Below are 27,962 nucleotides of genomic sequence, written 5' to 3' on the forward strand. Positions count from 1 at the left end.
CTTTCCATAACTTGCAGCTACCACGTCGCGTGCAAGTTATCACAGCCTGTTTGAAAAACAGAAAAAAACTTTCACTCTCAGAGCTCCAAACATGCTAAAGTTGTCGACGTTGTTAACAAATATCACTGTGGTTTTTTTCGCTCGCGAGTCCTATTTCTACCTTAGTTCAAACGAAGCAAACTTAAATATTTCGTTGAAAAAGGTTTGGTTGAGTGCGTACTTGCCCTTTGTGCAATATGTATTCTGCTGTATGCGCATTTCAACTGGCTTGCATTTTCATTTTTTTAATAGAGTTACCTTCCTTTAACTTCCAAATTAAATTAAAAATTATTATCATATTTCTGAAAAAATATGGCATAATATTTTTTTTGCTATGGTTTGTAATACGACGTTTAAATAACATTACCTTAAAAATCGGGAACATTTTTCATAATACTTAAAAAAACAAAATTTTCGTTTTATCACTGATGCTGTTTTTATTGATTTAATGTTTTTCGCTTTATTGCAATTCATCGTTCGTATGGCAGTACAAATGCAGTGTTAAAAGCAAATTTCGAACAAACCTGGTTGATATTTATGTCGTGGTTACGTTTGTCGCCGATTATGAAACAACAAAATATATTATCTATATAAGCAAGTCTTTGCCTGTTTCTTGTAGAGTTATGCTTCTTGCAGTTTTAGTAAAGTGGTGCGCAGATTCATCAGGATTGTATTTTTTGTAAGTATCCAAGAGCATATGATTTATTATTTCCCACTTCGATTATTTTCCTCTATTTTTTTATTAGGAAAACGGTTCAATTGCTTTTTGCTTATGCTCATAACAGCATGTAAAAACATTATCAACAAGTTGTAGCGCAAAGCTGGTTTGTTAAGTTGTAAACTTCAAGCTTCTCAAAACAAGACGTAACTTGAAAAACGGACAAATTCAAAATTCAGACATGGCAACGTATATATAATTAACGCCCTAATATATTTCGGACTATAAAAAGTTTAATACAATCTTGAATTCTTCATCATAGGCCACTATCGACATCAACCTGACTGTTCTTTAAATGCGATGCGTTAAAAAGCATGAGACATTGCACATGCACGTCGTAGGGATGCTGGGTTGAGTGGCCGCCTTGCTTTGTGCCGCAATTGTTTGGACTGAGTGTAACCTCCAGCACTGTACGGTTGGTGTTCTTGCAGGTGAGATCCAAAAGGTCTTCTGGAATCCGCTCGCATCGATATTCCTTGGTCATTCTTTAATGCAAAAAATAACGTCTAAATATAATTTAATTTATACCGGTATTGGTAATTTTGGACGTTCATGCAAACAACACACATCAAAATAATTATCTTAGGGTATCAATTTAACATTGTTCTCTGATTGGGAATACGAACTATTCGTTTAAAATCTAAAACAAAAGAATGACTTTTTGCGACAAAAAAGGCTGTCGTTAACGTAAAATAGCCAAACATTAAATGAGTTACCACTGTCTGTTAGATGGTTCAATAACAAGATTGTTTTGTGCTAATCGTAATTACAAGTATAGTATTATTTGTAGATAAAAAAGTTGTTTTGTAGATGCAAACCTCTGCTGCCGACATATAAGATGAAAAAGCAGTATGCTCGGAGCAAAAACACCAATATAAATAGCGTGACCCTATCGCGTATGGAGAACAATGGGCAGTGACGCGCATTGCCAGATGGCAAATTTTATTTCATAATATAAAAATGGAAAGTTGCGTAGCATGCACACGATACCTCGCAGCACGAACCGCTTGTATCCATATAACGACACAAATTTGAATTCGCAGATTTCACAGGCTAACCCTATAGTAACGTTTTGCAAGCTTGAGGATGCTGTTGTCATAAAAACTGACGACTATACATTTTGTATGTAATTTAGAAGCAAGCTCAAAGAGAGGGTGCGCTAAATTTAAATGTTGTAAGGCTTTCACGTTTACGCCTGGTATATAAAGCCGTGTTTTAAGTACATCCCATTTTGAATTAAAGTAGTTCACGCAATGCAATAAATTCAACTGAAAGGAAATGATGCGACGGTTCGTTGCCAATTCATTTGGATTAACATGGGAATTGAATACGACGACAAACTTTCTATTTCTACACTTCTCCTTTCGTTACCGACAGTAAAATTCGAAATGTGAAGTACGAACTGATTATGCATATTATGTAGTCAATACGTTACCAATGATTTACTTTCAGTTAGTTGCGATTCTTCTTAACAATTTTCAATTTATTCGAAAACAAAATACCAAGTTTGAATGGGTGACCGCTTAGTAGAAAATACCAAATGTGGTTGGTAAAAAATTATCGTTTTCTCCAAATTTCAACATGTTTTAGGGCACAAAGAAGCAAACAAACACTTAAGCGAGACTTTCTATAAACCAAATGATTTCCTTATCATAACCCAGGTAACATGGCGAAAGTAAAATGTTCCTGAATTTTCGATAAAGAAACTTTAAAAAATCCCAAAACAAAGAGTGATTGGGCAAACTTGTTTGCTCACGAGCTGATGAGACTTCGAATTGATCCGCTGTGTGCGACGACGAGAACGTGCACTGCTGGTTGATCGGCTTCCTGGCTTTTTCGCGCGTATTCGCTGTTCCACAGTCGGTCGCACACAGTCCTATGCACATATACGGGTTATTACAAACCGATTGCCGAACACGGCCGTGGCCTACTCGTCGGCGTGCGTAACGGAAATCAATTATTTATACATAAATTAATTTCGCCGAAACTCAACTGCGGCATTAACTTATATGCATTTTTAGGTAACAGAAAAGCTACATGTTGGAAATTGATCTATCCGTCTCGAACACCCCGAAATGCAGTATAATTGAGTCTGAGAAACATTTGTAGAAATAGTTAACTTTATGTGTTCGTTGATGATGAAGTTGAAGTGGTGATTATAGAGTCTTCAATAAGACACATGAGTTATCACAATTTAATTCAAAATTAAACGCAAAAGAGTCGTTGCGTATAGATAAAATGGTTATGGCTTCCATCACCAAACCATTTCCTAAAATACAAACGATTGCAAAATACTATACCTGAAGAAGTTATTCATCCTTGTCTCCACCTGTTTTAGGTATTCTCCACCCTCTGGGGTAAATGTACGCCTGTGTTGGTTGTAGCTGTTTGCCATTTTTCTTAGGTCGGTAATGGGTTTCCCTTAACAATTTACATAGAGGTTCCTTTACTGTGGTTTATATTTTGCATATAAAGAATAAGGGTCTGGCGTTTAAGTCTCAATTTAGTCACTTAGTGCATATTTAACGACATGTGCCTTTTACACATCACAGAAACCCATTAACGTAACGAATATTAGTGATAATGCGTGTATATAACATTAAATATTGCCTGCATAACAGGTTTGTTTTGTATGCCTAGCCATATATACTGTATTTGTTTGACATACCTAAGGTTTTAATGTTTTAAATTGCCATTCAATAAAAATAAATAGTGAAATAACGTTTATTGCACATTTTGACTGAGAGTAAAACTTTGTAAAGTAAATTGCACTTAAGTAAACTATATGGTTTTATGATTAGTGTTCGGAACGGTTTATAGTCCTATTTAACAGAAAAACCAACAAAATTGAAACGCAATGAAAACAAACGCGCATTTCTCGGTCTGCTTTAGAAAAATGCTGTGAGCCGTTGGGCTATGAATGCGCTATACATTTAAATGTCTACCGCAAGACTGAATGAAGACGGAAAGCTGTTTCCTCCTAAGCAAAGTAATGAATAGTATGTAAGGAGGTCGCCAACAGCCGAGGAGACTCAATACTAACCCTCCATTACTCCCATGCAACGCTCACGCAGCCGTTCGTCTATCTCGTAACGCGAAGCATCGATAACTTTTTCGAGATGCTGCTGTTCGTTGCAGATATTGTCGTTCATTGGTCTATCTGCAAGGTTGGAATCTGTAACGATTAACAGGGAAATGAAAAAATAATCAAATAAAAAACATTAGGGTGTATCTTTATAGAATCCCAAACCATCGGCGGCAGGTTTTAGCCAGTCAATCACTGCTTCGCTGACGCGTATATTAACAAGTAAAACTCATAGTTAAAAAGTAAAAACAGGATTAGACGTTTTGTTTAGAAGACAAAATATATTTTGCCAAGTGGAATCGTCAGTTCCTTAATTCGAAATTTGAACTAATCAATAAAAACTTCTGCAATTAAAAAACTAAAATGGCTGAACTCAATGCATGCCTTTCCTAGGCTATTTTATTGCACCATATACATAAAATCGGATCGTTTGAAAGTCGTTGCCTATTCTATTTTCCCTAATTGTCTGTTTATTGATGCAAATAAAAATATATTGCCACTTTTATGCTTTATTTAAAAAATCAAGTAGGACAAATAATGTTTACGGTGCGCAGTCGGGTATGGCATAACAAAATCATAAATTTGCCTATCCCCCAGTATGAATAAAATTAACCTGTTCATTAATCTTCGCATTTGAAAAAGACTACAACAACATTTCCGTGATTTAAATTCAGCAGTTTCTTAGATTACCCGTCGATTCAAGGACGTTCTCTTCAAGAATAATTCGACATGTTTCCTTTGCTCGCTTGGTGTCGCTGCAGTAGACATGAGAGAACATCTCTTTGCTCAGTAACCTGTCAATATCAGTTAGTAAAATTAGACGTGCTTAGAAGGTGTTTTAATTGACGCGATATATGGTTTATTCACGGCTGTTAATATTTTGGAAATTTAGCGCCACCTTGTGACAAATAAAAAGACACCAACACGACCTTTGAAGCGAATATGATCAAGCTAGTGGCCATTGTTCTACAACTGTTAAATCTCGTCTTCAGAATATGTTGCGGTGTTGATGGCCATTTGGTCGTCGAATTTGACGACCTTGTATTGAATATCACCAGCAGCAGCTCATCTTGTCTCTACATTTAATAAAGGCAGGTAGACTACACTTTTGTCGCACAACCAAGCAGAAGGACACGTGGTGAAATGAAGCTAATGGCGGACACATAAACAGATATATATATTTGTGAATATTATAATTTATTCAGATGACGAGCAACCTTCAGTGGGTTGCATGGCTATTTGAGTCATTTGAAATTTTGATCACTAACACGAAACGCAGAAGACTGTATCAAGTAGCCCAAGTTGTGTCTAAACTTAAGTAATGAAGCAAACGATTAGGAGGCCAAGTGTTGCGGTTGGGTAACGTGCACTATCGGGCAAAATTTTAAGCAATTTATATTTAAAAAGCGATAAAAAGGAGCTTATCTCAAAATTTGTGATGTCGTAGGACGTAGACTGAACAGGTGGATAAAAAATACTTTTAATAAGGCTCTCTTTTTATTATGCTGTGAACCAAGATAGAGTAAATCATTATTAGTTTAAATAAGGTCTGGTAAATAATTTTTTTGTCGACATATATATTTACGGTTACCACCGCTACAAATTGTTGAACTAAAAGTATATAATAACAAACAAAACAGTAATGAAGCATAAATTCGTTATTTTAGCTGAAATTGCAGTTTGAATTCATGCGAATAACCTTTTAGGAACACTATCATTTATACGGTCAAAATTAGAGTGCTGCCAAGCAACGCACGGAGCCTTTTCGCTGAGATTCTAAACTGGTTAATTAACATAAGACTGTTTAGTGCGACATAGAATTCGCACTAAACGTGCCAAAATGGGTTAGTATGCCATATGTTCTCGTGCAGCTTGGATTCGCACCGTATCTCATTGTATTTTAGAAAGTCTCTGATTTACCCATTTTATCTACTGCAAAAATTTAATTTATTGCAAGTTGGTAAAACTTCAAAATCAGACCATATCATGTCAGACGTGCACCAACACAAATTAGGCTAGCGGCTAGCCATTCATACTTTAGCAGAAGAGAATATATAATACAGTATTTGTGGGCAAAATGTTTTGGTTATGTGTTAAACACAAATTAATATAAAATAATAAAGGCGAATTTGAATATTTAAGGGGTATAAAGGTATCCCTTTCACGACCTATTGGTTCCTGAAAAATTTTTACGTCATTGAACGGATTACACAAGTTTAAAATAATGTGTGATCCCATTTAAATATATCCATTTAATATGTAATATGTATCAAAACACGCAGGTCATGCAACGAAACAAGCCAATAAGAACAAACCTGCCTAGTTGCCGGGCCTGTCTCCTACCCTTAGTGTTGAGAGGTGCATCGAGCATCTGACCTTGCAGCAACTGAAGCAAATTGTTCACTGTTTGCCCGTGACGAACTAACGTCAAAGTATAACTTATGGCTGTCATTTTACGATTTGCTGGTATTCTTTGACTATCGGCGAACGGGTTATAGGTGAAAAATCTTTCCTCGGTTAAATGACACCCGTTGTATCTGTATAAATGCTTGGTAACTTACGATAATATCATCTAATTTTCTCCCTTAGCTGTTTCAGTCGACTAATATAAAACGCATCTGTGTAATGCTTATAGCAACGACAAAATCCCAGGAGGTGATTACAGCCACAAGCGTCCTAAAATATCTGAATCGCACTGCTGTTGACAAGCCACCGTCTGGAACCCTGGCGTCAAATCGGTCCATACAGGCTTGTTTGTATCTATATCTGTCTGTCTGAATGACACTAATAAAGGGCAACTTTAATTAGACGGATAAAGTACGAGCCGTATCTCAAAAGTATACCAAGTTTTTATTTATTAGGTGGCGATACAATAATTTTTGCGCAAACTAGCCTATTCCATTGTCGTACAATATATAAATCGTTCTGAAGAAATCATTTCAGCCCAAAGGCGCTATGCATATAGGATATCGCATATGGCGTCGTGTTAACTCTAGTGTAATTTATGCCAAGCTACTTTATAAATGCTATATATAAAAATATGCAAATATTTTTTATGTGCCCGATGCGTCATGCCTCCGTTAAAGGTAAAAGTATGTAATTTTAACAAAATAAACGCACAAAGTAAAATCACGGTGCCGCCCATGATTGAGAGTACCATGGCTCCAGTGTCCAGAACAAACTCCGACGTCTTACTTTATCGAAATGAAAGTTTTGCTAACTTAAAAATTTAAATAGTTAAAAGATAAGAATTGTACCGCTTCATTAACACTTAACTACATGCTCTTAGGACTTCCGGGAAAAAATCCTACAGTGTCATAAAAGAAAGATTTATTCATTTATGTGATTTAAACATTTGACTTCATAATTTGTATGATAAATTTCGCAAACTAATGTTTTACGCTTTTTGGCTTTAGCTTCCATTTGAAATCACTTTATTTTTTTATTGGTAACGATCGATGTGGTCGAACTGACTTGTTTGTGACACTAAGTATATGTTTGGCGTGCATAGCTGTTGGGTATTTAGTCCTTGCAGCGGTTTTGATAGTAGGCTAACCAATTTCCAGTTCAAGCGAGATTTTACTTACGTTTGAAGAAGTATGGTACCGGGCTTTTACGTAAAAAGCACATCACATGTTATAATTCATGTTAACGAACGTGTGCAACGTTCCAAGTATAGACTTAAGTTTAACTTCGAAAAATATACCGCGTTTGTTGTCGCAGTTTGAACAGTAAGCAATTTATATTTTTTAACGGGTTCCGGGTTTGTCTGACGTTGGAGGCAGCTTAATTTGGCGTTTAGTGCAAAGGTTTAGCAATTTTCACTTTCTCTAAACATACTGAATAAACATCAGGAAACCTACACGGATATCTTACAACAAACCTTCCCAACAATTGCGTTTTTTGCAGCAGTTTAACAGTAAGCATTTTTTTTATTTCAAATAGGGATTTTTCTCACGTTTGACGCAGTTTAGTACTGGGATCACGTATTTGCTTAAATATCACGCTATTAGGCAGTCTAAACAATTGCTGCTACAACCTAAAGTTTTACGTCTGAGAGTTATTCCCAATAGGCAAATGTTGCGGGGTTTCGTTACTTAAAAGATGTGTGACATGCTTACCCAAGTGACGTGTGATATAGTCAATTATTTAGTCGCACCATCTCAAAAACATCACGCAACATTGTACATTTCCAAACATTTATAAAGCAATAACCTGCGTGACCGTAAAAATCAAGTCATGTACATTGCCTTGGTAAAAATAAAATTTCATGCGGCAAAATTTCTACTTTTATTATTAATAGCGTTTGCCGTTTGTTTACCGACGTAAATGGAGCCTAAGCTCGCAAAATATTGCGTTTATTGCAGCGTTTTCCTTAACATTCCTTCATGAGGTATTAGGACACTTACAGAGGCAACATACAGCAACCCTAACCGAGTATAAATCACGCAACATTTGGACTGCGTTTGCAAAATATTGCGTTTATTGCAGCGGTTTAAACACGTAAAACAAATTTGCTTTTCAAACGGGATTTTCTTTCGTTGGATGTAGGATGGTATCTACCGGGATTACGTATTTGCTTGAATTTCGCGCAATTTGAACAATTGCTGCTACGACTTTTTTACGTTTGTTAGTGATTTTCGATCAGAACGGGTTTTCGTTCCGTAAAATATGCGAAACGTGTTTACTGTTAGGCAATGTTGTGTTTAGTAGCTCCATTGAAAAAAACACACATAAGGTTGCAATTTGGTTTAATGTTAAATACCCCAATATTTTTTTAAATAATCGGCTATAACATGCGGCTTCAGGAAGATTATACAAAGCTGATAACACGTGATTAGTGATTAAAAGGTCACAGTGCGTTCGCGCCTTTTCTTTAGTGACCTATTTCAGATACAAAGCAATCGTAGATTCTTAGGATTACTTTAATTATAACGTCATGCTATGCTTAACTTGCAAAAAAATAATTATGCCCTCCCCCCTCTCCACACACACGCCCCTAGTGTCTTTATTATATAGCCTAAGAATTGACGTTTTAGACACGATGGTTTTCCGGCGACTTTTTTAAGAGTTTCTAGCACTTATTTCTGATTGTATCAAATACAAACAAGAAAAAAGACAAACACATAGCTAAGAAAATTAAAATCATACCATAAAAATAAAAAGCAAATAAATATTTTACCTTTGTAAACGCAGTAAAATACCTGATAAAGCATTATAAAAAATCACGAAAACTTACAATACACAAGGTAAGTATACTTACCTTTTATTTTCTAGTTTCAAATGGGACCGCTCAGTTCCCATTTAAAAGAGTGTAGTCAAAATGACAACTGTTGAAAATACAAAATGCCCTAGTTTTGCACAATAATACAATATTGCCAACAAGGTTGATAAATCAAGTGCACAAGACACATTTAAGAAAATTTGGTGACTGTCATTAGGAAAAGTAGAATTGCATAAACAACAAAAATGAGGTATACAAATTTTGTCCCTACTCATATAAAATAATTCCTTGTTTAAAAATCAGAACCCTTAAAACACATTGGTACACATTTCACAACGCTTGACAGCATTCCAACTTGTGCTACTTTCCTGTAACAATTGTCTTTATTTCCCTTCAAATCACAGTTTTTCCTCTCCAAACTTTTCAACATAGGATTTTTCTTATGGTAATATAATATCCGCTGTATCTCCACCAATTCACTTCTCACTTTGGTTAAACTTACAGTGGTCACTTGTCATACCCAGTACATCTTACAGTCATTCCTTTTAACCAGTCTTGTTTTTTTTCATCAGTCTCGCCAAACACAATTCCATCGTCATACGTTGGAAAGTTTACAAGAAATGTAGTTTTACTAGCATTTGAAACACCTTTGTTGAAGTTTTTTCCATTGAATTCGCACCCAAAATCATCTTGCAACCTGCAAGGTTGATCGGAAATTAATAAAAGCTTACCCATACTCTGTTTTAAAAATACTTTATTGTCGTGGATGCCACACATTAATGTATGTCAGTTAGTGTTTCAATTTTCCTTAGTGATATGAATCTTGTTTTCTCATTTTAGATATTTAGATACATTGGTAATGTAGCATAACAATTACTAAAACATTGTATACTACAATTACGAAAACAATGTACACATCCAATTGATTATACTTTCTGGTGTTTGTTTTTATTTATTTTTTTGACTATATAGAGGGGTAAATCACAGCATTTGCTTTGTTACTACTTACTAGAGCCTTTATGAGTAGATCTATTTTGCTTTTGGGGTCCACAATTTTGGCAACTATTAGTTACCAATTATCAAAGCCATAGCAGTGACCAATTGCACATATTGGATGGCTATGATTTTTATTTGATTTTGCCTAATTATTCGCCAGCAACTTATCTTCATCACATTGGTAATTATGTATGAACATACAACCTTAGTCAGCTTAGATGAATACACATAATTACATTGCAACTGACTTTCAGCTAAAGAAAACAAAGATACCAAACAACATTTAAGTTAATTTGCCAGTTTTAAATATTAAGCGTCTCTTTGCCCTGTCTCTGCAATTAATCTGAAAATCTGGGTTGTATTAATGCAGATCACTCTACATTAAAATTAAACACACATAGACTTAAAGTCAATTAAAATCATCATTAATTAGAGAGTGGGAGTGAGTTTTTATAAATTTTATCAAGTGGACTTCTCAGTTTTTAATTTCAAGTGCCTCTTTGCACTGTCTATGCAATTAAACCATATCATTAATAGATTAAATTGTTTAACCAGTTTATCATATATTACCTGATCATTAATTTAGGGATTATATTTATAAGGTTATAAATTGGATTTTTTGCTTGCCTATAATAATCCTGTATAACTTAAGGCACCACACATTGTAAGTAGTTATATTTGATAAATTATGGTAATAATACATATTTATAACAAAAAACAAATGAAAACATATTACAGTGTGAATATGATAAATTACTAAAAAAATTAAATTAAAATTATTGTACAGGATTAAGACTGGTCTGCTACCAAAAATAATACTTACATTTCAAAATAAGCTCTTAAAAACCCATTATGAGTTACAATCATCACATTAATAGGTTTTGCATCATACATGTTGTCATTTTGCATAATACTCCGGAGTTCTTCACAAAGTGATCTAAGATTGAACAAGAATTACATCAATTTATTTGAAAGTTTTGCCTGTTGAATTTTTCATGTTACAAGGTATTTTAAACATTCTACAAAGTGTATTACTAATACTCCAGACATGTTCATGAAAATCTGGGTGTATGACAACCCTTCTATACATGCGACAATACCTGAGGTAACTGAAAAAACGTGTGATAAAGGCAACAAAAATAGTGAAAGAGATGGCAGCAAACATTACCTCTTCTTATTCTATACAATGTACCACTCTTAATGTATATTTGCTAAAAAACTAACAGAAATAAACACTAAGTAATCCAAGGTACGTAACCATTTCTAATCAGCATTGATTTCCTAAATTATATACAAATGTTATATTCCTTGAAATGATTTAAATGCACAGATTTGCACTTACCTAAAAAATGTTTTAACACGTTTGCATAAATGGGTACTTGATTCCCCACCTTCTGCTACAAAATCGCGAACAGGGAGGCCAGCTTTTCTTGCAGCTTGAATCAGTTCTGATTTTGGTTTTCCTATTTATAAATAAACAGTGTAACAATTTGAAAATAAACATGCACATTTGTTTTCCTGTGATTTTAAAATTTAATAGCTAGCGTACCTTCCATACATCCATAATTTTGCTCTCTAAGAATAGGATCAGTTTTTATTCCATCCGTCATGTTAGACCCTAACAAACAATAATTCATATGTATTATGGTATATACAATAAAGTAAGTTACTGTTTCCGTATGTATGTATTTCTTACCAACATATGAACGATTTTCAGCCAGTGACAAACTGCATGTTTGCTTTGCCCTAAGTAAGTCACTGCTAAAAATATGTGTGAAAACCTCCTTTGAAAAAGATCTAAAAATATTAAATGATGGAAAAGCAATTATTGATGGCACCATAAATTATTTTTTACAACAGTAACATATAAACGACTTCAAAGTTTAAACCATAACTTTTAAATTTTCTGCCAAATACAATTGAATAATTTAATTATAGTTAATACAACACTTACTTTCCCAGTTTGTTTGCTTGTAACTTTCCAGTACTGTTAAGCGGTTCATCATAATGGCCTTGTAAGACACCTATTTTGTTAAGTTCAGTTTCTCCATGACGGATAAGCATCATTTTAAACATTTTATAGCTATCTGGACATGTTCTAAGGTAAAATAAAAACATAATCAAAACCCAGATGAAAATCCATACCAGAAAGTATAACACAGAGGATTTCTTGTTCTGTTTGTATAAAATTGGACTACATATAAAAAGTTGGATTGGGAAAATAGTTTAATTATGAATGCAATATGTAGGGGATTTCAAATAACCAGCTAATTCTAAACATTTGTCAGGGACTGGAACTAACTCATCCCCCAGCATAAAAATTTAGGTGTGGTATAAAACTTTATGAAAAAAACGGAATATAAAACTTTTGTTAAGGAATCTGTACTAATCTGACTAAAGAAAATAGTTTTGCATAAAAATTGTAAGTCTAGTATGGATAGCTGGACTGCTAACTGCTAAGTTGTACTTGGACTAAGGGCTCAGTGGAGAAACCAATATGGCCAGAAACTGTAAATTGTAAAGGTAGAATAACGTATGGTGAAATGAGTGAAATAAAAGGTGTAGAATCAGAGCCAGACTCTACAAAATCGCACATTTGGCCAGAGTGGGGCGAAGGTTATTTTTAACAGACTCAAAAGCCATGTTGGAAATTATGTCATTTCTTATTTCTAAGGTAATTTTAAGTAACTAGTTTACTTGTGAAAAATTATCAAGTAGCTATATTTTTGAACAAAAATGTTGGGTATTAGTTATAAAATAAAATTATAATATAAAATATAAGAAATAGCACAACCTTGGTTCAAGTTTAAGTGTTATATCTTTTTGAGCAAAATTGTCTTTTCTAAAGACTAAACATGTAATTCAAACAATGATAAATAATTTCCTGTTGTTGATATTCAATAACAGTTTGAAAATATATTATTTTAGGTTAAACACTAGTGTGTTTTAGCATGTAGTATGCCTAAGCGATTGTTAAACTATTATATTTACGACAAACCCAATAAACGCATCTTTTTTACGAACGTATGTGAGCCTGTGAGGTAGTACATTAAAGTTTCGCTGTAGCGATGACAATCCCACTACATTATACTTTATGTGAATGTTGTATTTTTCGTGAAACTTGTAAAAAAACATTTATATTATGCCAAATCCTCTTACAATAAAGTAGTAAGCAGCTGTGACAGCTATCCAGCAATTTTTGTATTTCTCATACCTATCCGTGTAACCCTACTGGGAATTCCCCTTTAGTAATAACATTATGACGTAAAATCCAGCTGATAGTGTTGCTAAGTTACCGGATAGAAAAGTGCAACCTGCGTGCATTAAACGAAGTTAGACACCAATCGAAATTAAAAAGGTGTTCATCTATCGTTAAATTTACGCCTAATGAACCGCTTTTAAACACTTCATCAGGGTTGTTATTCTGAGTTCTTTTTAATATTATTCAAAACTAGTTTTTCATTTTAGTTTTTAGATAGGTTTTATTGTATAAAACTAGGATGACTAAATAACCTGGTTCGTATTCGAATCTTTACTGTTTATTTTGGATCATCTATTTCAAATTCTGCTGAGAAGGAATATTACCAGTGTCTAAGGTAATAATGCTGTTCATTTTAATTAGCATACAGCCTACAGTAGATTTGTGTTATGACAAGTACACCCACGATTTGTTTGTCTACACACAGAACCAGTACCCCATAAACTGATGTATGCCCCCATATTTTTCTATTTGTTAAACTAGAGAAGTGGTCGAAAAAAAAACTGTGGGCTGTAAGTTACTTTTAAATAGCTTAGTGTTATTATGTAGTTGTGGGCCACGTGATAGCCGTATTTCACATTATTTTAAAATTTGGTGTGGCATAGAATTTTTAAATTGGCTCAGCTTGGAAAGGCCCACATGTCAAATGTGGTCCTGAGAGCCTGTCGGAATATATATTTTTTCAACTTTAGCTTTATGTAAATGAAAAATGTTTAGCGCTACACGTGTATATTATTCGTTTTATAGTATGTTTTACATTATGGCATAGAAGTCAAATTTTATTTAGATTGGCCATACTTTCCAGACTGGCCTACAGTATAATAACTGAAAATATTAAAATAAAAAAAATCTTATATATTTAGATGTCTGCATCAATGTCTGCTAGTGCATTGCCAGAACAGGATAGCTATCATGACTCACAAACACGAAAAACCTTGACGGAATTGCTGGACCTGTCTCTAGGCACTCCTGAGGTAACATGGTTGCTGGTTTTACAAAATAAACTGTTTTGCTATTTACTGTTTCCTAACAATATAAATACTTTAGTTTTTTTCTTCTTTTGTTACTTCTAAATGTTTCTTTCTTTCGTTGCTTCTAAATTTATTCTTTTGTTCCTTCTAAATGTTTCTTTCTTTTGTTTCTTCTAAACTTCTTCTTTTGTTGCTTCTAAATGGCTTTGTTAATTTTTGCTTTTTTGTAAATTTTAGATTGGTGCTGTCAATTTTAACATGTTGCACACCTTGCTTAAATCAATCTTGCAAAGGTTGGACCTTCAATTTGTTGTTACAGATGTCAGTTCCGGTATGGGTTTCTTATTTAAAACTATTTTATTTCATTTGATCTCACCCGTTGCTTATGTCATATCAAATTTTAGACCAAATACCTAATTTTGATCTCAAAAAGTCCCGGTCAGTTGAAATCTTGGATCAAAAGGTCTCAGAAATGGAAAATCAGCTAAATGTTTTAAATTCTCTTCCAAGCAATCATGATTTAATTGAAAAAGCAAGGTTGGGGTTTATTTTTTAGAGATAAAAGCTACTTGAATCACCTATCTTTTAGAATAATAACTTTTGTGGAATTAACATTTATTAGAAGATGACCATTAAATATAAGCAGATTTGGATTTGTTCTATGCAGCAGGAACTTTAACAATATGTTTGTTCATATTTTGTAATAGGTCAGGAACTTCATTAAGCCCAGCTGCCGATGTTTGGCAACATTTGCAACTTCAAAAAAAAGTTGAAACCAATGAAGGTGGAGTCAGTAAGGTAATTAATATTTTTAAAAGTTGTTTAAACTTATTTTAGCATCTCTTGTTAATTTATTCGTAGGCTTTGTCATTAATTGATGATTTGCTAAAAGAGATGAATAGATTACGACAAAACCAGGACCTCATGCAGAAGAACATGGCAAAAATGAGTGCCAAAATGGATAAGGTTTACATTCTTATTTTATTTTGTGGAATGTAAATGGAATATACGTTTATGTGTTTTTACATTGAATATCACAACAATTGTATCCGTTAGGCAAAAGGCATTTAAATTTTAAAGGCAGCTTTCAGAATCTTTATTAGAAAGTTTAAATGTACAAAGTGCCTTTGTCTACCAGTGTCTTCATCACACTGAAAGGCCCTTCATCACTTGAGACAGTATATATTTAGATACCATCCACAGTCCCACCAATCCTGGCATGTTTATTGTGAGAACCTAACAATGGGCTCAATAAGTTCAGGCATGTTTAACAAGGAGCCATACAATGGCCAGTTTGAGGCTTTATCTTTGTGAAGAAAGACCATCCCCATTCTTGTGTGACAGATAGGTTAACATTTTACAGATTATTACTGGAAGACAATCTTTTGATTCTCTAAAAAGTAATAAATTGTAATAAATAACTTTCTATCAAATCAATTTTTTAGTTATATTATATGTTACAAGTAGGCTTGTTAAACCATTTTGTCTATTCTTCATTCATAGTAAGCCTTTAAAAAGACATTATGTAATTTTCTAATTTTGTGTGTGGTGTTATTTTCAACATCATACATTCTTTTATTTTATAGGCTGGAGATTTGACTGATATTTTGTCACGATTAGATTCCGTTGAAGGCTATGAAAAGCGTATTGACAAACTCCAAAACGAAGTGGTAAAATATGATTATGAATGCCTTTTTGTCAACTAGTTTAAGACTATTTGAAATATATGGCATGTAATTACACTTAAGTATGGAATAGTATTTCTTTTTTTTAATGCTTAAATTTAATCAAGAAAGTTGCTTTTGTTATTAGGATGCTCTAAATTCTAAGTTAGCGAAATATCCAGATGCCAGTGAGTTTGACACATATATAACATGGCCTGTGCTAGAAGAAGCCTTAAGTCAACATATGAAAAAGATGGAGGAAATGCAAGAAAAGGTTATTAAATATGTCCTCCTAAATATAATTTGTTATGTCTAAAACACTGGTTTCATTGAAAAAATCAACTTTTTAAGAATCAACTTTTAGCATTTATTTAAAGTGTCTTAAAGAAAGAAATACACAACTAAGAATATTTAAAAAGATATTACAAGGTATTTTTTATTGAATTGTATTAGCTCAAAGAAGTAAGTGAAGACTTTCCTTCAGCGACTTCATCTCACAATACTTCAAGGCCAACAAGTTCAAGGTTAAGCTCAGCTAAAGAAAGATTTCCACAGGTCAGCCCATAAAGCTTCAATTTGTTGATTATTTAATCTGCTGCATTAACATAATACTTACCTATCACAGGCAACAGATATGCTGGAAAGAATTGGTGCTTTGAATGAAAAACATATTATTCTTGAAAACAGAGTGGGAGATTTAGAGGTAACCTTTTTTGTTGTGTTTGTTTGTTAAGTACAATTTTTTTTTTACCTCAGCTGCAAGAATCTGAAACATCTTCATCTGTATTTTCAGGAAACAATGCCAACAAAGGCAGATAAATCAGACCTAGAAGGACTACTTGAACAAGGTTTTTTCCTTACAAACTTATCTTTTCCTAACAATTAAATATTTTATTGAAATTCAACGTATAATTTTACAGCTGGCAATCAAGCAATACCATCCGATCTACTTGAGCAATTAGAACGTTTAAAAGAAGCACTTAGTTCTCTGGAAAAAGAACGTGATAGGGTAATTATTATAGCTATAGCTATCAGCTGTTGCATATATATATATATAACTATATATTTATAGTATAAAAAAAAAAAATGATTGTCTAATATGTATTTGTTTTGGAATTGATTCTTCTAACCAGGGCTGCGGAGTCGGTTAAAAATAACCCGAGTCCGACTCCAGCCAAAAAAATTAACCCAAGTCCGACTCCCGAGTCCCGAGTCCGACTCCGGTCAAATGTGCGATTTTGTCGAGTCCCGAGTCCGGCCCGGACTCTACAGCCTGTATTTCACCAATTTACGTAACTAAAATAAGTGGATATTCAGCAATCCACTCATAGGGTTGTCATATAATTCATTCACTCACATTACATGGTTGGAAAATATTCCGCCATATAATATTCCACCTTTACAATTTCCATTTGGCGGCCATATCAGTTTCAAAATTCGGTACTGTGCAACAGCAAAATAATCTAGCAAAGCTAGCAATTCAGGTCAGACACATTAACCAGATCTTAAAATATATATATATCTTTTAAGATCTGGTTAATGTGTCTGACCTGAATTGCTAGCTTTGCTAGATTATTTTGCTGTTGCTGATCAGGAATTAAGGTCGACATTTATCTTGCAAGGGTCAAGGTGATTTCTATTTTTCACATATTCAGTGCAACATCGGTACTGTGCATGCGCATGTCAGACTCGGGTCTCGGGTAGTTTTACAAGGTCTTACTCGAGTCCCGAGTCCGACTCCAGCAAAAACAAACCGACTCATTGAGTCTCGAGTCCGACTCCGCAGCCCTACTTCTAACCAACATTTCGAGTTTATTTTAAAGTACATGGTTTAGATTTAATTTCTGTCATTGCTGTTTGTTGCCAATTTCATTATAAGAAAAAAAAATTAAGAAAGTTAGGAGCCTAAAAATCAAAACAGTCAGATCATGGACAAGAACTTTAGCCCCTGTTGTATTCCAACTTAAACAGGCTGCGGAAACTATGAAGATGCAGCAGGACAGCATAGACTTCATGTTGAATATGGGAAGCTCAACCCCAAGCGAGGGGGAAAGTTCAGGTTATGAATCAGGTGGTGGAGTTTCAGCAGTGGAATTGCGCAAAGTAGAGCTGGCGTGTCAGCGACTGGGCCAGAAAATGAATAGTCATGTTCAGTAAGAAATTTCTCTAGCACAATTTGAGGTTGATATATTTTAAAGGTTTATAAAACTGTGTTGTTGACCAGTTTTACAAAAGTGATTGGTAGAAATCTACTGAATACAAATATAAAGTGGTTTAAGCAGGCAAAGTTATGTTGTTACAGAAAGTTACAAGAAACAGATGAAGGCCTGGAGGTTACTAATAAGGAAATAAAGAAGTCAGTAGATGATGTTCAGGGCAAGTTAAAAGACCTAAAAAGGCAACTTGATATAATGAAAGATACAGCACATTCACATAAACCAACACTACCACCACCAAAAGAAAAGTTACAGAGCACTGTAGTTTTATCTCCTAAAAAAGCAGCTGCTAGAAAAAAGGTTAGGATTTCTAAAGTCATTTTTCATAGATCACTTTCATTTCATACTTCATGATTTCTATGAAGTTTAAATTATTTCTACAAAGTTTAAAACATTTAATTAGATGTACAGGGTGGCAAGCTCATTGGTGTTTTTAAAAGGCTTTGAAGAGAGAAAATTGTGCACCCTAATTTAAACAAAAATATTTACAACCTAAATTAAAACAACTAATTATATTACATACAAGGGTTTGGTATCAGGTTTGACACAAAATTATAGTAAAAGTTTGTTAAACAAATTATTATGTTTAGGACTCTGAAACGATTACAAACATCCAAAATGCTCTGCTAAACCTTCAAGCTGAAATGGAGAAATTACATCGCTTAATTAACTCTGCTATAGAAGAACATACCAACAAACAGAAACACATTGATGTAATTAGCTTCTGATTACATGGTTAGTTTTATTATGTTTTTCTAAGATCTATGAACTATTTGTTTTAACCAGGCTCTTTATGGGTATGTGGAAAAATTGGATGAGAAAAAGGCTGACAAGGAAAATGTAAAAATGGAAATTGATGTGGTAAGAATGTGCTATGCTAAATTTGTACAAGGCCATGTCTAGTTAAAGCTTTGAAATTTCAATTTTTTAGCACAAAAATTCGAATTTTTTTAATTGCAAGATTTTAACATTTCCAGTAAATTTAATGCACGGTAAGCCATGGTTAACAACTTTTTAGAAAGCGGATAAACACCAACTAGCAACGAAAGTCAACCGTTCAGATTTCGACACAACTACAATGGAAATAACAAAGAACCTCGATGATATGTTGGAAAAGATTTTGGGCCAGGTACGATAACTAATACTATTCTGTATTTTATTTTTTTGCAAACGTGCCAGCCTAGAAAACTGTAATTTCAGCCTATCTATTATGTTATCCGATGTTAGTGGTTCGGCGATAATGTTGTCTCTTCAACCTAGTTAAAGTATAAGTTATTATTTAAAATGACAGAAAACATACTTCAGTGGACCTTAATAGTCTTTCCTGCTGTACCGTGAGTGGAAAAGTTCTGTAGAACAGCACGCGTACTTTCAGCGTCTTACCGGTCATTGTCAAGTCGCGTAAATTCCTTTGTCGAAGCGGTTTAGTCGCGTCGCGGTCTGCCGTCTGGCCTTTCGGCATGGCGCTGTGGCGAAGTTACTTATTTGGACAGGATTGTTTACGACTTCGTAAGGACGGACGTCGTAGCAACACTGCAGTGCTGATTGACAGCCTGACTACTTTGCCTGAGAAATCCCTTTTAATCCGAAGGGCCAAAATTTGCTTTTTTCAACCTGATTTTAATAGACCGTGGTGAAATGTCTTAGTTCACATCAAACATTTCCGAAAAATCACTTCAACTGGTGATTTAAAATGCTTTATACAATATCAATATACAATAACCGTGCGATCTTAAACAGATACAGTGGAAGATTGAATGATGTGAAATGACACTATGGGATATACTTATGTTTAACTTCAACCCCCCTTTTTACATGTCCATCATATTTTTACTATGTCAATCATCAATCAATCAGTATCAATTTTGGGTCGATAGTCCTTTCTTTCAATAGGAAACGGAATGGCAACAAGCAGTTAAACGACTATCGTCGGATGTCGACGGAAAGTTGGATCGAATGGAACTTGAAGCACTCAAACAGCATTTGGAGAACAGGTAAGTTTCTTTATTGTAATGGAACGTTATTCTATTTTACACACCAAATGCAATACAATCTTTAAGGTTGGGTACTATATCGCCTTGGGGCCGATTTGTAAACTACAGTAAATACATTGCCAAAGATAATATCGTTATCGAATTTGTCGCCCGGCATATTGTACTAAATTTAGTTTACCAGAAATCCATTCTCGTGTTTCCGATAAATATTTGTGTCGTGATGTTATACCCTAATCGCGTACTAGGCCCTTTGATCTACTCAATGGCCCCGTCTGATTTGCCGATGCGCCTGTTGTTTAACAGATTAAAAGCAATGCGCAAGTTGTTGGAACAGCGTCCGGTCAAGGAAGGCTATCCCGACGGGGACGAGGCGGCTGGATTCCGCAAACAACTTCTGCAGAGCTACCATTGCATATCGTGCGATCGACCGGTGGATTTGGCGCCTGTCGGGTATGGTTAGTTAATGCAACTGGGCGCGCAGCGCTTAGTACTAAGAGGACTCTATATACTCATCCACACAGATTAAAATGCATATTATTTAAATACCTGTAATACAGTGGACGATGCAGAGATAATGCCAACTAAAAAAACTTAAACATCACTTTACATTAGTATGATACAGTTTTGTCAAATGTCATCAACATGGCGGATACAATACTGAACCTAATGAACTGTCTAAACCAGTCCATTTTGTTTCACGTGGTTCTTTTTTTTTATTAGTGATGCATTATGCTTGAAATGCCGAAAAATGTCAACCTTAACATGCTTTGTGTACTTTATTATAGACGTGATATTAAAGCAGCATTTAAATTTAAGTTAAAAGTCATTTCGTACACAAAGCGTTAATAATTTTTCCAGTCTTGTTTGCAAGACGCAGATATCGTAACAAATTTAGTTTTTTGTTTTGTTACCTTTATTTAATGAAATCCTGCGTCCAAAATATAATTTCACAGATTTGTGATATAAGATATATGTATGCCTACGTATATTGATATTGGTATAAGCTCTTTTTTAGCCTCATAAATCTGACCCCGGTCAACAAATGAGCTGTTTATCTCTGCTTGGTGTGCCCTTTTGTTAAATTTAAGCCTCATTACCGCCAAAGAACAGCACAAAAATCGGTATGTTTTCCCGCAGACCAATGCCTTCGATTCCAGCTACGGCGGGCTTACCGGCGACCAAGTCGGTGCGACCCTACACTTCGTTCGAACTCGACCAGATCCGGCAGCAGGCCAGGGGGTAAGTGAGTAGTGGGGATGGCAGGTGGATCGCGCATTCAACAACTTGTACCTCGTGTTTGGTTAACCGGCGCGCCCTCACAGGAGGTCTCCCCGTACTTCTGTTTGTTTAGCCGATCCTCCTGTGTCCCGATGCATATGTAACTGACTGACTGGAGTGTATCGCTCGAACGTTCGGCCGCGCTGTGGAAACAAACAGTTGTACCGCATCGCGCCTACCCAAACATTCTAAATGTCTTTCTTTTCGCGCCCGTTATAAAGATTGTTCCACAAGTAATAAGATAAACGGCAAAGCAAGGTTTTCTTTGCAGAACATATGATTTGTTTCTATTTTAATACTTTAACAACATTTTTTACCTAGATAAACAACCGTGTTAGCATTCAAATAGTTAACATGCCTTATCCCGAACGTAAACTTTAATTAACAATGATCTTTTGTATGTTTATTTCGTGTTTATTTGTAAAAAAAAAACTTAAAACCTAGAAAAAACTTAGAGAAATATTCAGTTAATTAAACTTTTATAAACTTTTAGGCGCGTTTGATCATTAAGCAAAGAAATGTTTTTTGATCCCTGTGAGCCTAAGTGCAATCAGCATTTATGTGCATGCCACGCACTGTTACCAAGTTAGGCTAGCATATCAAACCTTAGCTTTTCGCTTTCATGTTAGAATATTATCTCTGAATAATACAATAGTTTCATCAATTGGACTTTGAAGTCGGGTTTAAGTTGCAGCCGATGAAAGGCAGTGTTATCTCATGTTTGGATTTTTCACAGGATGCTGATTGGCAAGAACGCAGCAAACTTTAAAGCAGCTTTAGAGGAACGCGAGCTGGCCAGGTTGCGCAAGCTAGACGAGATGGCGTTCAAGGCCCATTACCCGCAGGGAGTGTATCAGCCCTCTGCTAACCCGTACGCAAGCTAACACTAAGAAACTGTTTGAGTGCCATTTAGTTTACAATTTGATTATTATTGAAGTCTACAGTCTTCTCTGATCCGACTCAGCAGAGCTTGAAACAAATTAATTCTCGAAGGTTTACTCTTTTGTCTCCAGAGCGAAAGCATAGGTAGAGGTGCGACTTATTTACTTTAGCGAGAATGCCTCAGTGCGCACAAAAGAGAGGATGTGAGAAATTTTATCAAGGCATATTTGATTGCAACGTATAAGTTAGCTATCAGTTCCCGAAAAAACCTATTCCTAGCCTGGAATTTACATCACAATGCGAATTTCATTACAATATAAAATATACAATATACATTCGTTTATTAATTAACATGCTTTATCGAATATATATTTACTATCAAATTTATATGCAGGCAAACATTGAACACCATTTAGAGTTTAGACGTTCTAAGTTCCAATGCATTTCCAACACATAAGCACATTTTTCGGCTTGTATTTCCTTGCTTTCAGCTAGGCAAGAATTTTATTTCCTATCTTTAGTAACTCGTGCCCTATCATATCAGGTCCCGAAACCCTCCGGGTGGTTCACTGCCCCCTCTACCCTCTCACGTAATGCGGGCACTCAGGTAACATCACAAAGTCGCCATGGTCTCGTAATCACATGCATGCTAAAATTTTGTTTTGGTGTGCTTCATTATTCGCACGCTTGATGCTTATGACGTGCGTTTTAAACGTTTTGCTTTTCGGCCAGCTTTGAAGACAATTTTCCTTGCCAGTAATTTCCACCTTTTGCAATTCACAGAGAACAGTACACCATCACCCTATGGGTGACGCATGTTTCACTATTTGGTAACACACGCACGGCGTTGACACTGTTCTATTTTATCTTTTTGTCAACTTTGTAATTGAAATTTTATTTTTGTGTTGGATCTGTATTTGTGCAATTTAATTTTGTGGCTTCTGACAAATTATTTTAAATATCCTAAAGCCGTTTAATTGACAAAGTGTTTTTGAGATGAATCAGCCCACAATTTCCCCTAATACTATATTTTATATTGATGGTATGAAATATTTATATTTGTATATTTTACAGTAGCATTTTACCGAGAGCGTTTTTCAATCTCTAAAGCTCAACTAATTCGTATTTATGACTTTCCCTGTTTTTGAAACTGTGTAGAGAAGAGGTTGAGGCTGTGGAGAATGTGATTCCTTCGGGTCGAGCTTGCGGCGGCAATTACACGCTTACCTACCCGCACCGCAGATACACAAGACTCACACATTTGAGGTGAGCGGTAACAAATTTTATTGGGGCTCTTGTGGGTTAAAGTCGAAAGCCCAAGAGATTAGGTCACGCTTAAATAGTTGCTACACCCTTTAACGGCGAAAGTCAAGCTGTAAACCCTGTAATTCGTTTAAACAAAATGGAATGTCATTTAAAAATGATATGTATCTTACAAGCAAATCTATATAAAACGCCAATGTTTTGTTTTTCTGCAGCAAACATTTTATTCAACAGCTCAAGGCATAATTTTTTTTAATTGAATGTCCACCGTTGAAATGTCCTCAAGTTTGACCGATAGTATTTATTCCCTAGCGAGCTTTGGCAAGACGAGGAGTCGGTTGTCGAAGTGACACGTGAGGAGGTCGAACTTCAAGGTCACGACGGCCACATCTACAAGGGCAGACTTCCAACCATACCTTTGCCTGTTCAGGTATAAGCGTGCCATGGCTATTTCATATTGGGCCAGCTGCCGACTCACTTCCCCTGGGTATATCGTTTAGTTTGCTTTTGGCCTCAATTGATCTCCCGTTTACTTGAAGCCGTATGATCTTTTGTGAACGGCGTCGAGGCGACTCACTACGTTAGATTCCGTCGTTTTTGTCATTTTAATTGGGTGTTTTCCGTTAGCTTCGCTAAACTTGGCCGGTGTAGAACTTTTGTGCTGTCTTTGTGCTAGTTAGACACAAGCTGTAGACTAATGTGCGCACTTGGTGCTGTGTTTAATGTACAGTTCGCTAAAAAAGTCACACCTTATCCTTGAGGCATCATGGGATTTGGTCCCCGAACTTGTCTGCGTTATAGACGGTGCCATTTTGAGTTGCATTACGAGTTGACAAGACGCATAATCCCAATTGGTCTATCGTATTTTAGTTCGCTGGATTTGATTGTATGTAGTGCAAAAACAGATCAATATTTCGTCTGATGAAATGATAACTGAATTGTGGAACATTAAAATTGTAGAACAAGTTATACGTTTTGTTACACTGTAATGACAAAAAAAGGTATATTTCATTGCGCCGTGCAAGGTACCACCATGTAGACCAGGGATGGGCAATTATTTTTACCGCGGGTCGCAGGAGAAACTTAAAATGTTGTAGCGGGCCGGGTCAAAAATAGAATCTCAAATATACACACTATAACGTCATATGAGCAAATAAGCTAACTCCCTTGTTATTACGTTAGGAGTTGTGTGCAAATGTGCAATTTCAATTAAATTAAAAAGAAAGAAAAAAAAAAAAAATCTAACAATTTTTCTTTTTGCTTTTGAGGTTATAAGTTACCGATGTGTTACTTTCGGTATGCAATGGTCATATTGCAAAGACGGTATAAGTCGGGAGAAACACGCAACATGGCATTAACTAAATTATGTCTGGATCCCGCGGGCTCTCTGATGCCCATGTCTGATTTAGACTAACGCAGCGAAGTTGCAACGGGTTTGATAACCTTATGCGCTGTTTTTTTCTCTAGAATCGCAAAGGTCTCGTTCAGATAGGAATGGACAGCGGTTACGTTGGCGCCGGCGCCCAGTCGGCCATCTCCCCGCGGCCCAGTTCGGCGCGCGTCGGGGGAAGACCCTCATCCTCCGGAAGGCGCCCAACCTCATCGGGAGGAGAGAGGCCCAGGACCGCCGGTATGTCCCCTCCCGCTCTGTCCCTTGCAAGTAAGTCGCTGGCTTAAGCGTTCGAATAGGCCTGCACTGCACGGCCTGCGCAACCTTTAAATTCGTCCCACGAAGTGACAATATTTTTCGATTCATTATAGTTGATTTTAATGTATCAATAAAACATATCGCATCATATTAACAATCAAATAAAAAATCGCTTGACCTTAACAATCAAATATTGCTAGTGGTATGTTACTTAGACGGTGACTTTTCGGGCTGTTATTTTCATTTTTACTTACTTGTCGATATCTTTTATTCGACTATATCGCATAGTATGCGCGTTATCAATGTTTTTTTTATCAAAAGAAAAAACATCTTCTAGTTGAGGCCCATGTACAATTTTGACATGTACCTGTTGTAGGATATTTAAAATAGGTTCTTCTGGCATATATTTCTTCAACCAACATTTCGGCTTACTATACGGCAAGCCTTCGTCAGGGACTGACACACATAGCTAACAGGACGCAAAAGTCCCTGTCGAAGGCTTGCCGTATAGTAAGCCGAAACGTTGGTTGAAGAAATATATGCCAGAAGAGCCTATTTTAAATATACTATGCCTGGTAGCAACAGCATATTTACTGTTGTAGGATGTAGATATAGCCCAAATCAGAACTTTTTAGCTCATTTTACTCAAAACTTTAGCACAAAATAAAATAGGCTTTAATTTTCGGCAATTCTTGTCAAGTTTGCCATGTTGGCGTATTGTAGAACACTATACAGTGTAATATGAATCGCTTAAATAAACTATTTTACCGCCGTAAATCGTCTTGGTTGAAGAGATTACGAAGAACGGGCAACGCAACCAAACTTTGTAGCTTTAATGTTAGTCGAACCTGTTAAATTAAGCAGATAGATAAATATCTTTTATCCAACAGAACTGTACTTTTTTTGCTTCGCAGATTCCAACAGCAGAATTTCAGCCACTACCAGCGTCGAGTAAAAATCCTTGTACTGCAATTTTTTGTGTATTATGTTTGTAGTGAGATTTAACTTTAGCGTTCATCCATCCAAGAACACCTGCGTCCTGTATTTTTGTATCTACTATGTCTGTTTTATGTATATCGTGCTATGTGTAGTAACCGACCTGTACATAAAGACGTTATCACCGCCTCGTTGTGGTATGGTTGCTAAAAGCGTTATATGTACTCTCCCATACTCCAAGCCATTATAGTTTTAGCCGTTCAGATTATTTAGCACTCGATGCACTGTTACCCTTTTTCACGTGTGGCCTTGAGCCTTACGCGCGAGACTATTCTTATGCACGTACTACATTTTAATTAATTCTACCCGTCCTCTTAGTTAAGCTTTGCAGTGTATGGCCCGAGTTAAGGGTCTGTTAACCGTTTCTTCCAACACTGTCCCTTGCGCTATAACACCACTGTTATTGTAGTCTCATAGACGAAAAGTATAGTGTTCTACAATAAATGCTATAAAATATACATTTATGAACGTTTTATTATTTTTTTCGTGTTTTACCTGTGCCTATTTTAGAAGAAGCAACAATTGATCAATGGCGTACTTTGGCAGTGTCACTAGTTTCACTATAACACTTCTCAAACTAGCGTTGTCTTTTTTGCGTACCTGTATAGAACCAACGTTCAACACTGTATAATTCATTGTTAACGTATTAGTATCCAATCTACACCTATAAACTTATTGCTAGTATTTTTTACAAATAAAAGACAATTTTTGTTAAAACTGTTGTTGTTTTTAGCAGACAATAGTAATACACAAGATGTTTCTAACGCAACCTATACAGGTTTATCAGTAGCCTATAGTTGGTTATATGTATTGTCCTATAGTTGGTTATATGTATAAAATAGTGTATTAATTTACCGAACGCAATCAATCGTGACTTTTGATGTCTTTCTTATTTCACAGTTGGCCTTCATAAAATACGCTCTATTTCAGGGGTTCTTAAACTTTTTTTACCGCGGACCCCTAAAATTTTTTGGGGGCCTTGCGTGGACCACGGTAGGGGAAAAAAATTCAAAAATGACGTCATAGATTGGCGTCACAATACAAATAAACTTCATAAATCTGCTGATTTCGGTCCAAACATGTGAAAGTGAAATGAAGCCTAATACATGCAGTGCAAAACCGTTTTATTATTAATTAAACTGATTTCTTCGAGAAAATGACTTTTAAAATATGCCGGAATATTTCAATTAGGCCTTCATGGACCCCCTAAACCTAAAACTAGTTCACGGACCCCAAAGGGGTCCATGGACCCCAGTTTAAGAACCCCTGCTCTATTTGATGTTTTCAAATTTTCAATACTTTATTCTCTTTAAGTGTCATATATAGGGGATCAAAACTTTTAGTATCAGCCTACTTACTTTACTAATTTTTCCAGTAGGCCTACTTTTTTTCAAGTAATTTGCCTTTAGGTAAGCGAACACTGTAGATTATGATATATGTTCTGTTTGGTATTGAACGCAATAACACAGATAAAATATGACAGTTTTTATTGTTAGGCCTGTCATGTTTAATTATTGTTTTTGTTTGGCTAACATTTGAGGCAGGCAGTCCAACCGTTTTACCTTACTGGTTGTATTTTGCAGAGTCAAGTCAGCGCCTATCTATAATATATATAGATAGGCGTTGGTCAAGTCATGCCATGTTCGAAAAAAAAAGAATATTAATCAAATAATCATATATTTTAATAATGAGCTGCTTGCTTTTTGATAGGCCACGAAACTTATATTTC

At 35.4% G+C, this 27,962-nt stretch overlaps 3 protein-coding genes across 7 annotated transcripts; 1 reads left to right on the top strand and 2 right to left on the bottom strand.

Moving 5' to 3' along the window:
- Positions 1-310: 310 nt before the first annotated feature.
- Positions 311-6,431, bottom strand: LOC146168865 (fructose-2,6-bisphosphatase TIGAR B-like). Of its 3 annotated transcripts, XM_083383567.1 has the most exons (7): positions 6,158-6,285; positions 4,772-4,918; positions 4,533-4,636; positions 3,801-3,932; positions 3,058-3,178; positions 2,514-2,633; positions 311-1,242 (listed from the first exon to the last, which is right to left on the bottom strand). In XM_083383567.1, the coding sequence occupies exons 3-7, from the start codon at positions 4,618-4,620 to the stop codon at positions 1,014-1,016; spliced, it is 690 nt and encodes a 229-aa protein (XP_083239693.1). In that variant the 5' UTR covers positions 4,621-4,636; positions 4,772-4,918; positions 6,158-6,285; the 3' UTR covers positions 311-1,013. The 3 variants fall into 3 exon arrangements, with proteins under 3 accessions (XP_083239693.1, XP_083239686.1, XP_083239678.1); XM_083383560.1 differs by having other exon boundaries at positions 312-1,242; positions 4,533-4,918; XM_083383552.1 differs by lacking the exon at positions 4,772-4,918 and having other exon boundaries at positions 313-1,242; positions 6,158-6,431.
- A 2,537-nt stretch (positions 6,432-8,968) lies between these two features.
- On the bottom strand, positions 8,969-12,152 carry LOC146168866 (fructose-2,6-bisphosphatase TIGAR-like). Of its 2 annotated transcripts, XM_083383586.1 has the most exons (6): positions 12,017-12,152; positions 11,759-11,859; positions 11,612-11,680; positions 11,405-11,525; positions 10,886-10,999; positions 8,969-9,763 (listed from the first exon to the last, which is right to left on the bottom strand). In XM_083383586.1, the coding sequence occupies exons 1-6, from the start codon at positions 12,136-12,138 to the stop codon at positions 9,574-9,576; spliced, it is 717 nt and encodes a 238-aa protein (XP_083239712.1). In that variant the 5' UTR covers positions 12,139-12,152; the 3' UTR covers positions 8,969-9,573. The 2 variants fall into 2 exon arrangements, with proteins under 2 accessions (XP_083239712.1, XP_083239705.1); XM_083383579.1 differs by having other exon boundaries at positions 11,612-11,859.
- A 1,376-nt stretch (positions 12,153-13,528) lies between these two features.
- On the top strand, positions 13,529-26,944 carry LOC146168867 (uncharacterized). 2 transcript variants are annotated; one of them, XM_083383356.1, is made up of 25 exons: positions 13,529-13,658; positions 14,185-14,295; positions 14,530-14,623; positions 14,697-14,829; positions 15,000-15,090; positions 15,154-15,258; positions 15,879-15,962; positions 16,105-16,230; positions 16,410-16,511; positions 16,582-16,659; positions 16,750-16,804; positions 16,889-16,965; positions 17,928-18,109; positions 18,259-18,472; positions 18,763-18,885; positions 18,959-19,033; positions 19,191-19,301; positions 20,066-20,166; positions 20,470-20,616; positions 21,304-21,405; positions 22,181-22,315; positions 23,485-23,592; positions 23,902-24,019; positions 25,057-25,249; positions 26,152-26,944. In XM_083383356.1, the coding sequence occupies exons 2-25, from the start codon at positions 14,185-14,187 to the stop codon at positions 26,190-26,192; spliced, it is 2,706 nt and encodes a 901-aa protein (XP_083239482.1). In that variant the 5' UTR covers positions 13,529-13,658; the 3' UTR covers positions 26,193-26,944. The 2 variants fall into 2 exon arrangements, with proteins under 2 accessions (XP_083239482.1, XP_083239483.1); XM_083383357.1 differs by lacking the exons at positions 17,928-18,109; positions 18,259-18,472; positions 22,181-22,315 and having other exon boundaries at positions 16,877-16,965.
- Positions 26,945-27,962: the final 1,018 nt, after the last annotated feature.

This window comes from Ascidiella aspersa, chromosome 1 (genome assembly GCF_963924565.1).
Source record: "Ascidiella aspersa chromosome 1, kaAscAspe10.2, whole genome shotgun sequence".
Classification (NCBI taxonomy): domain Eukaryota; kingdom Metazoa; phylum Chordata; class Ascidiacea; order Phlebobranchia; family Ascidiidae; genus Ascidiella; species Ascidiella aspersa.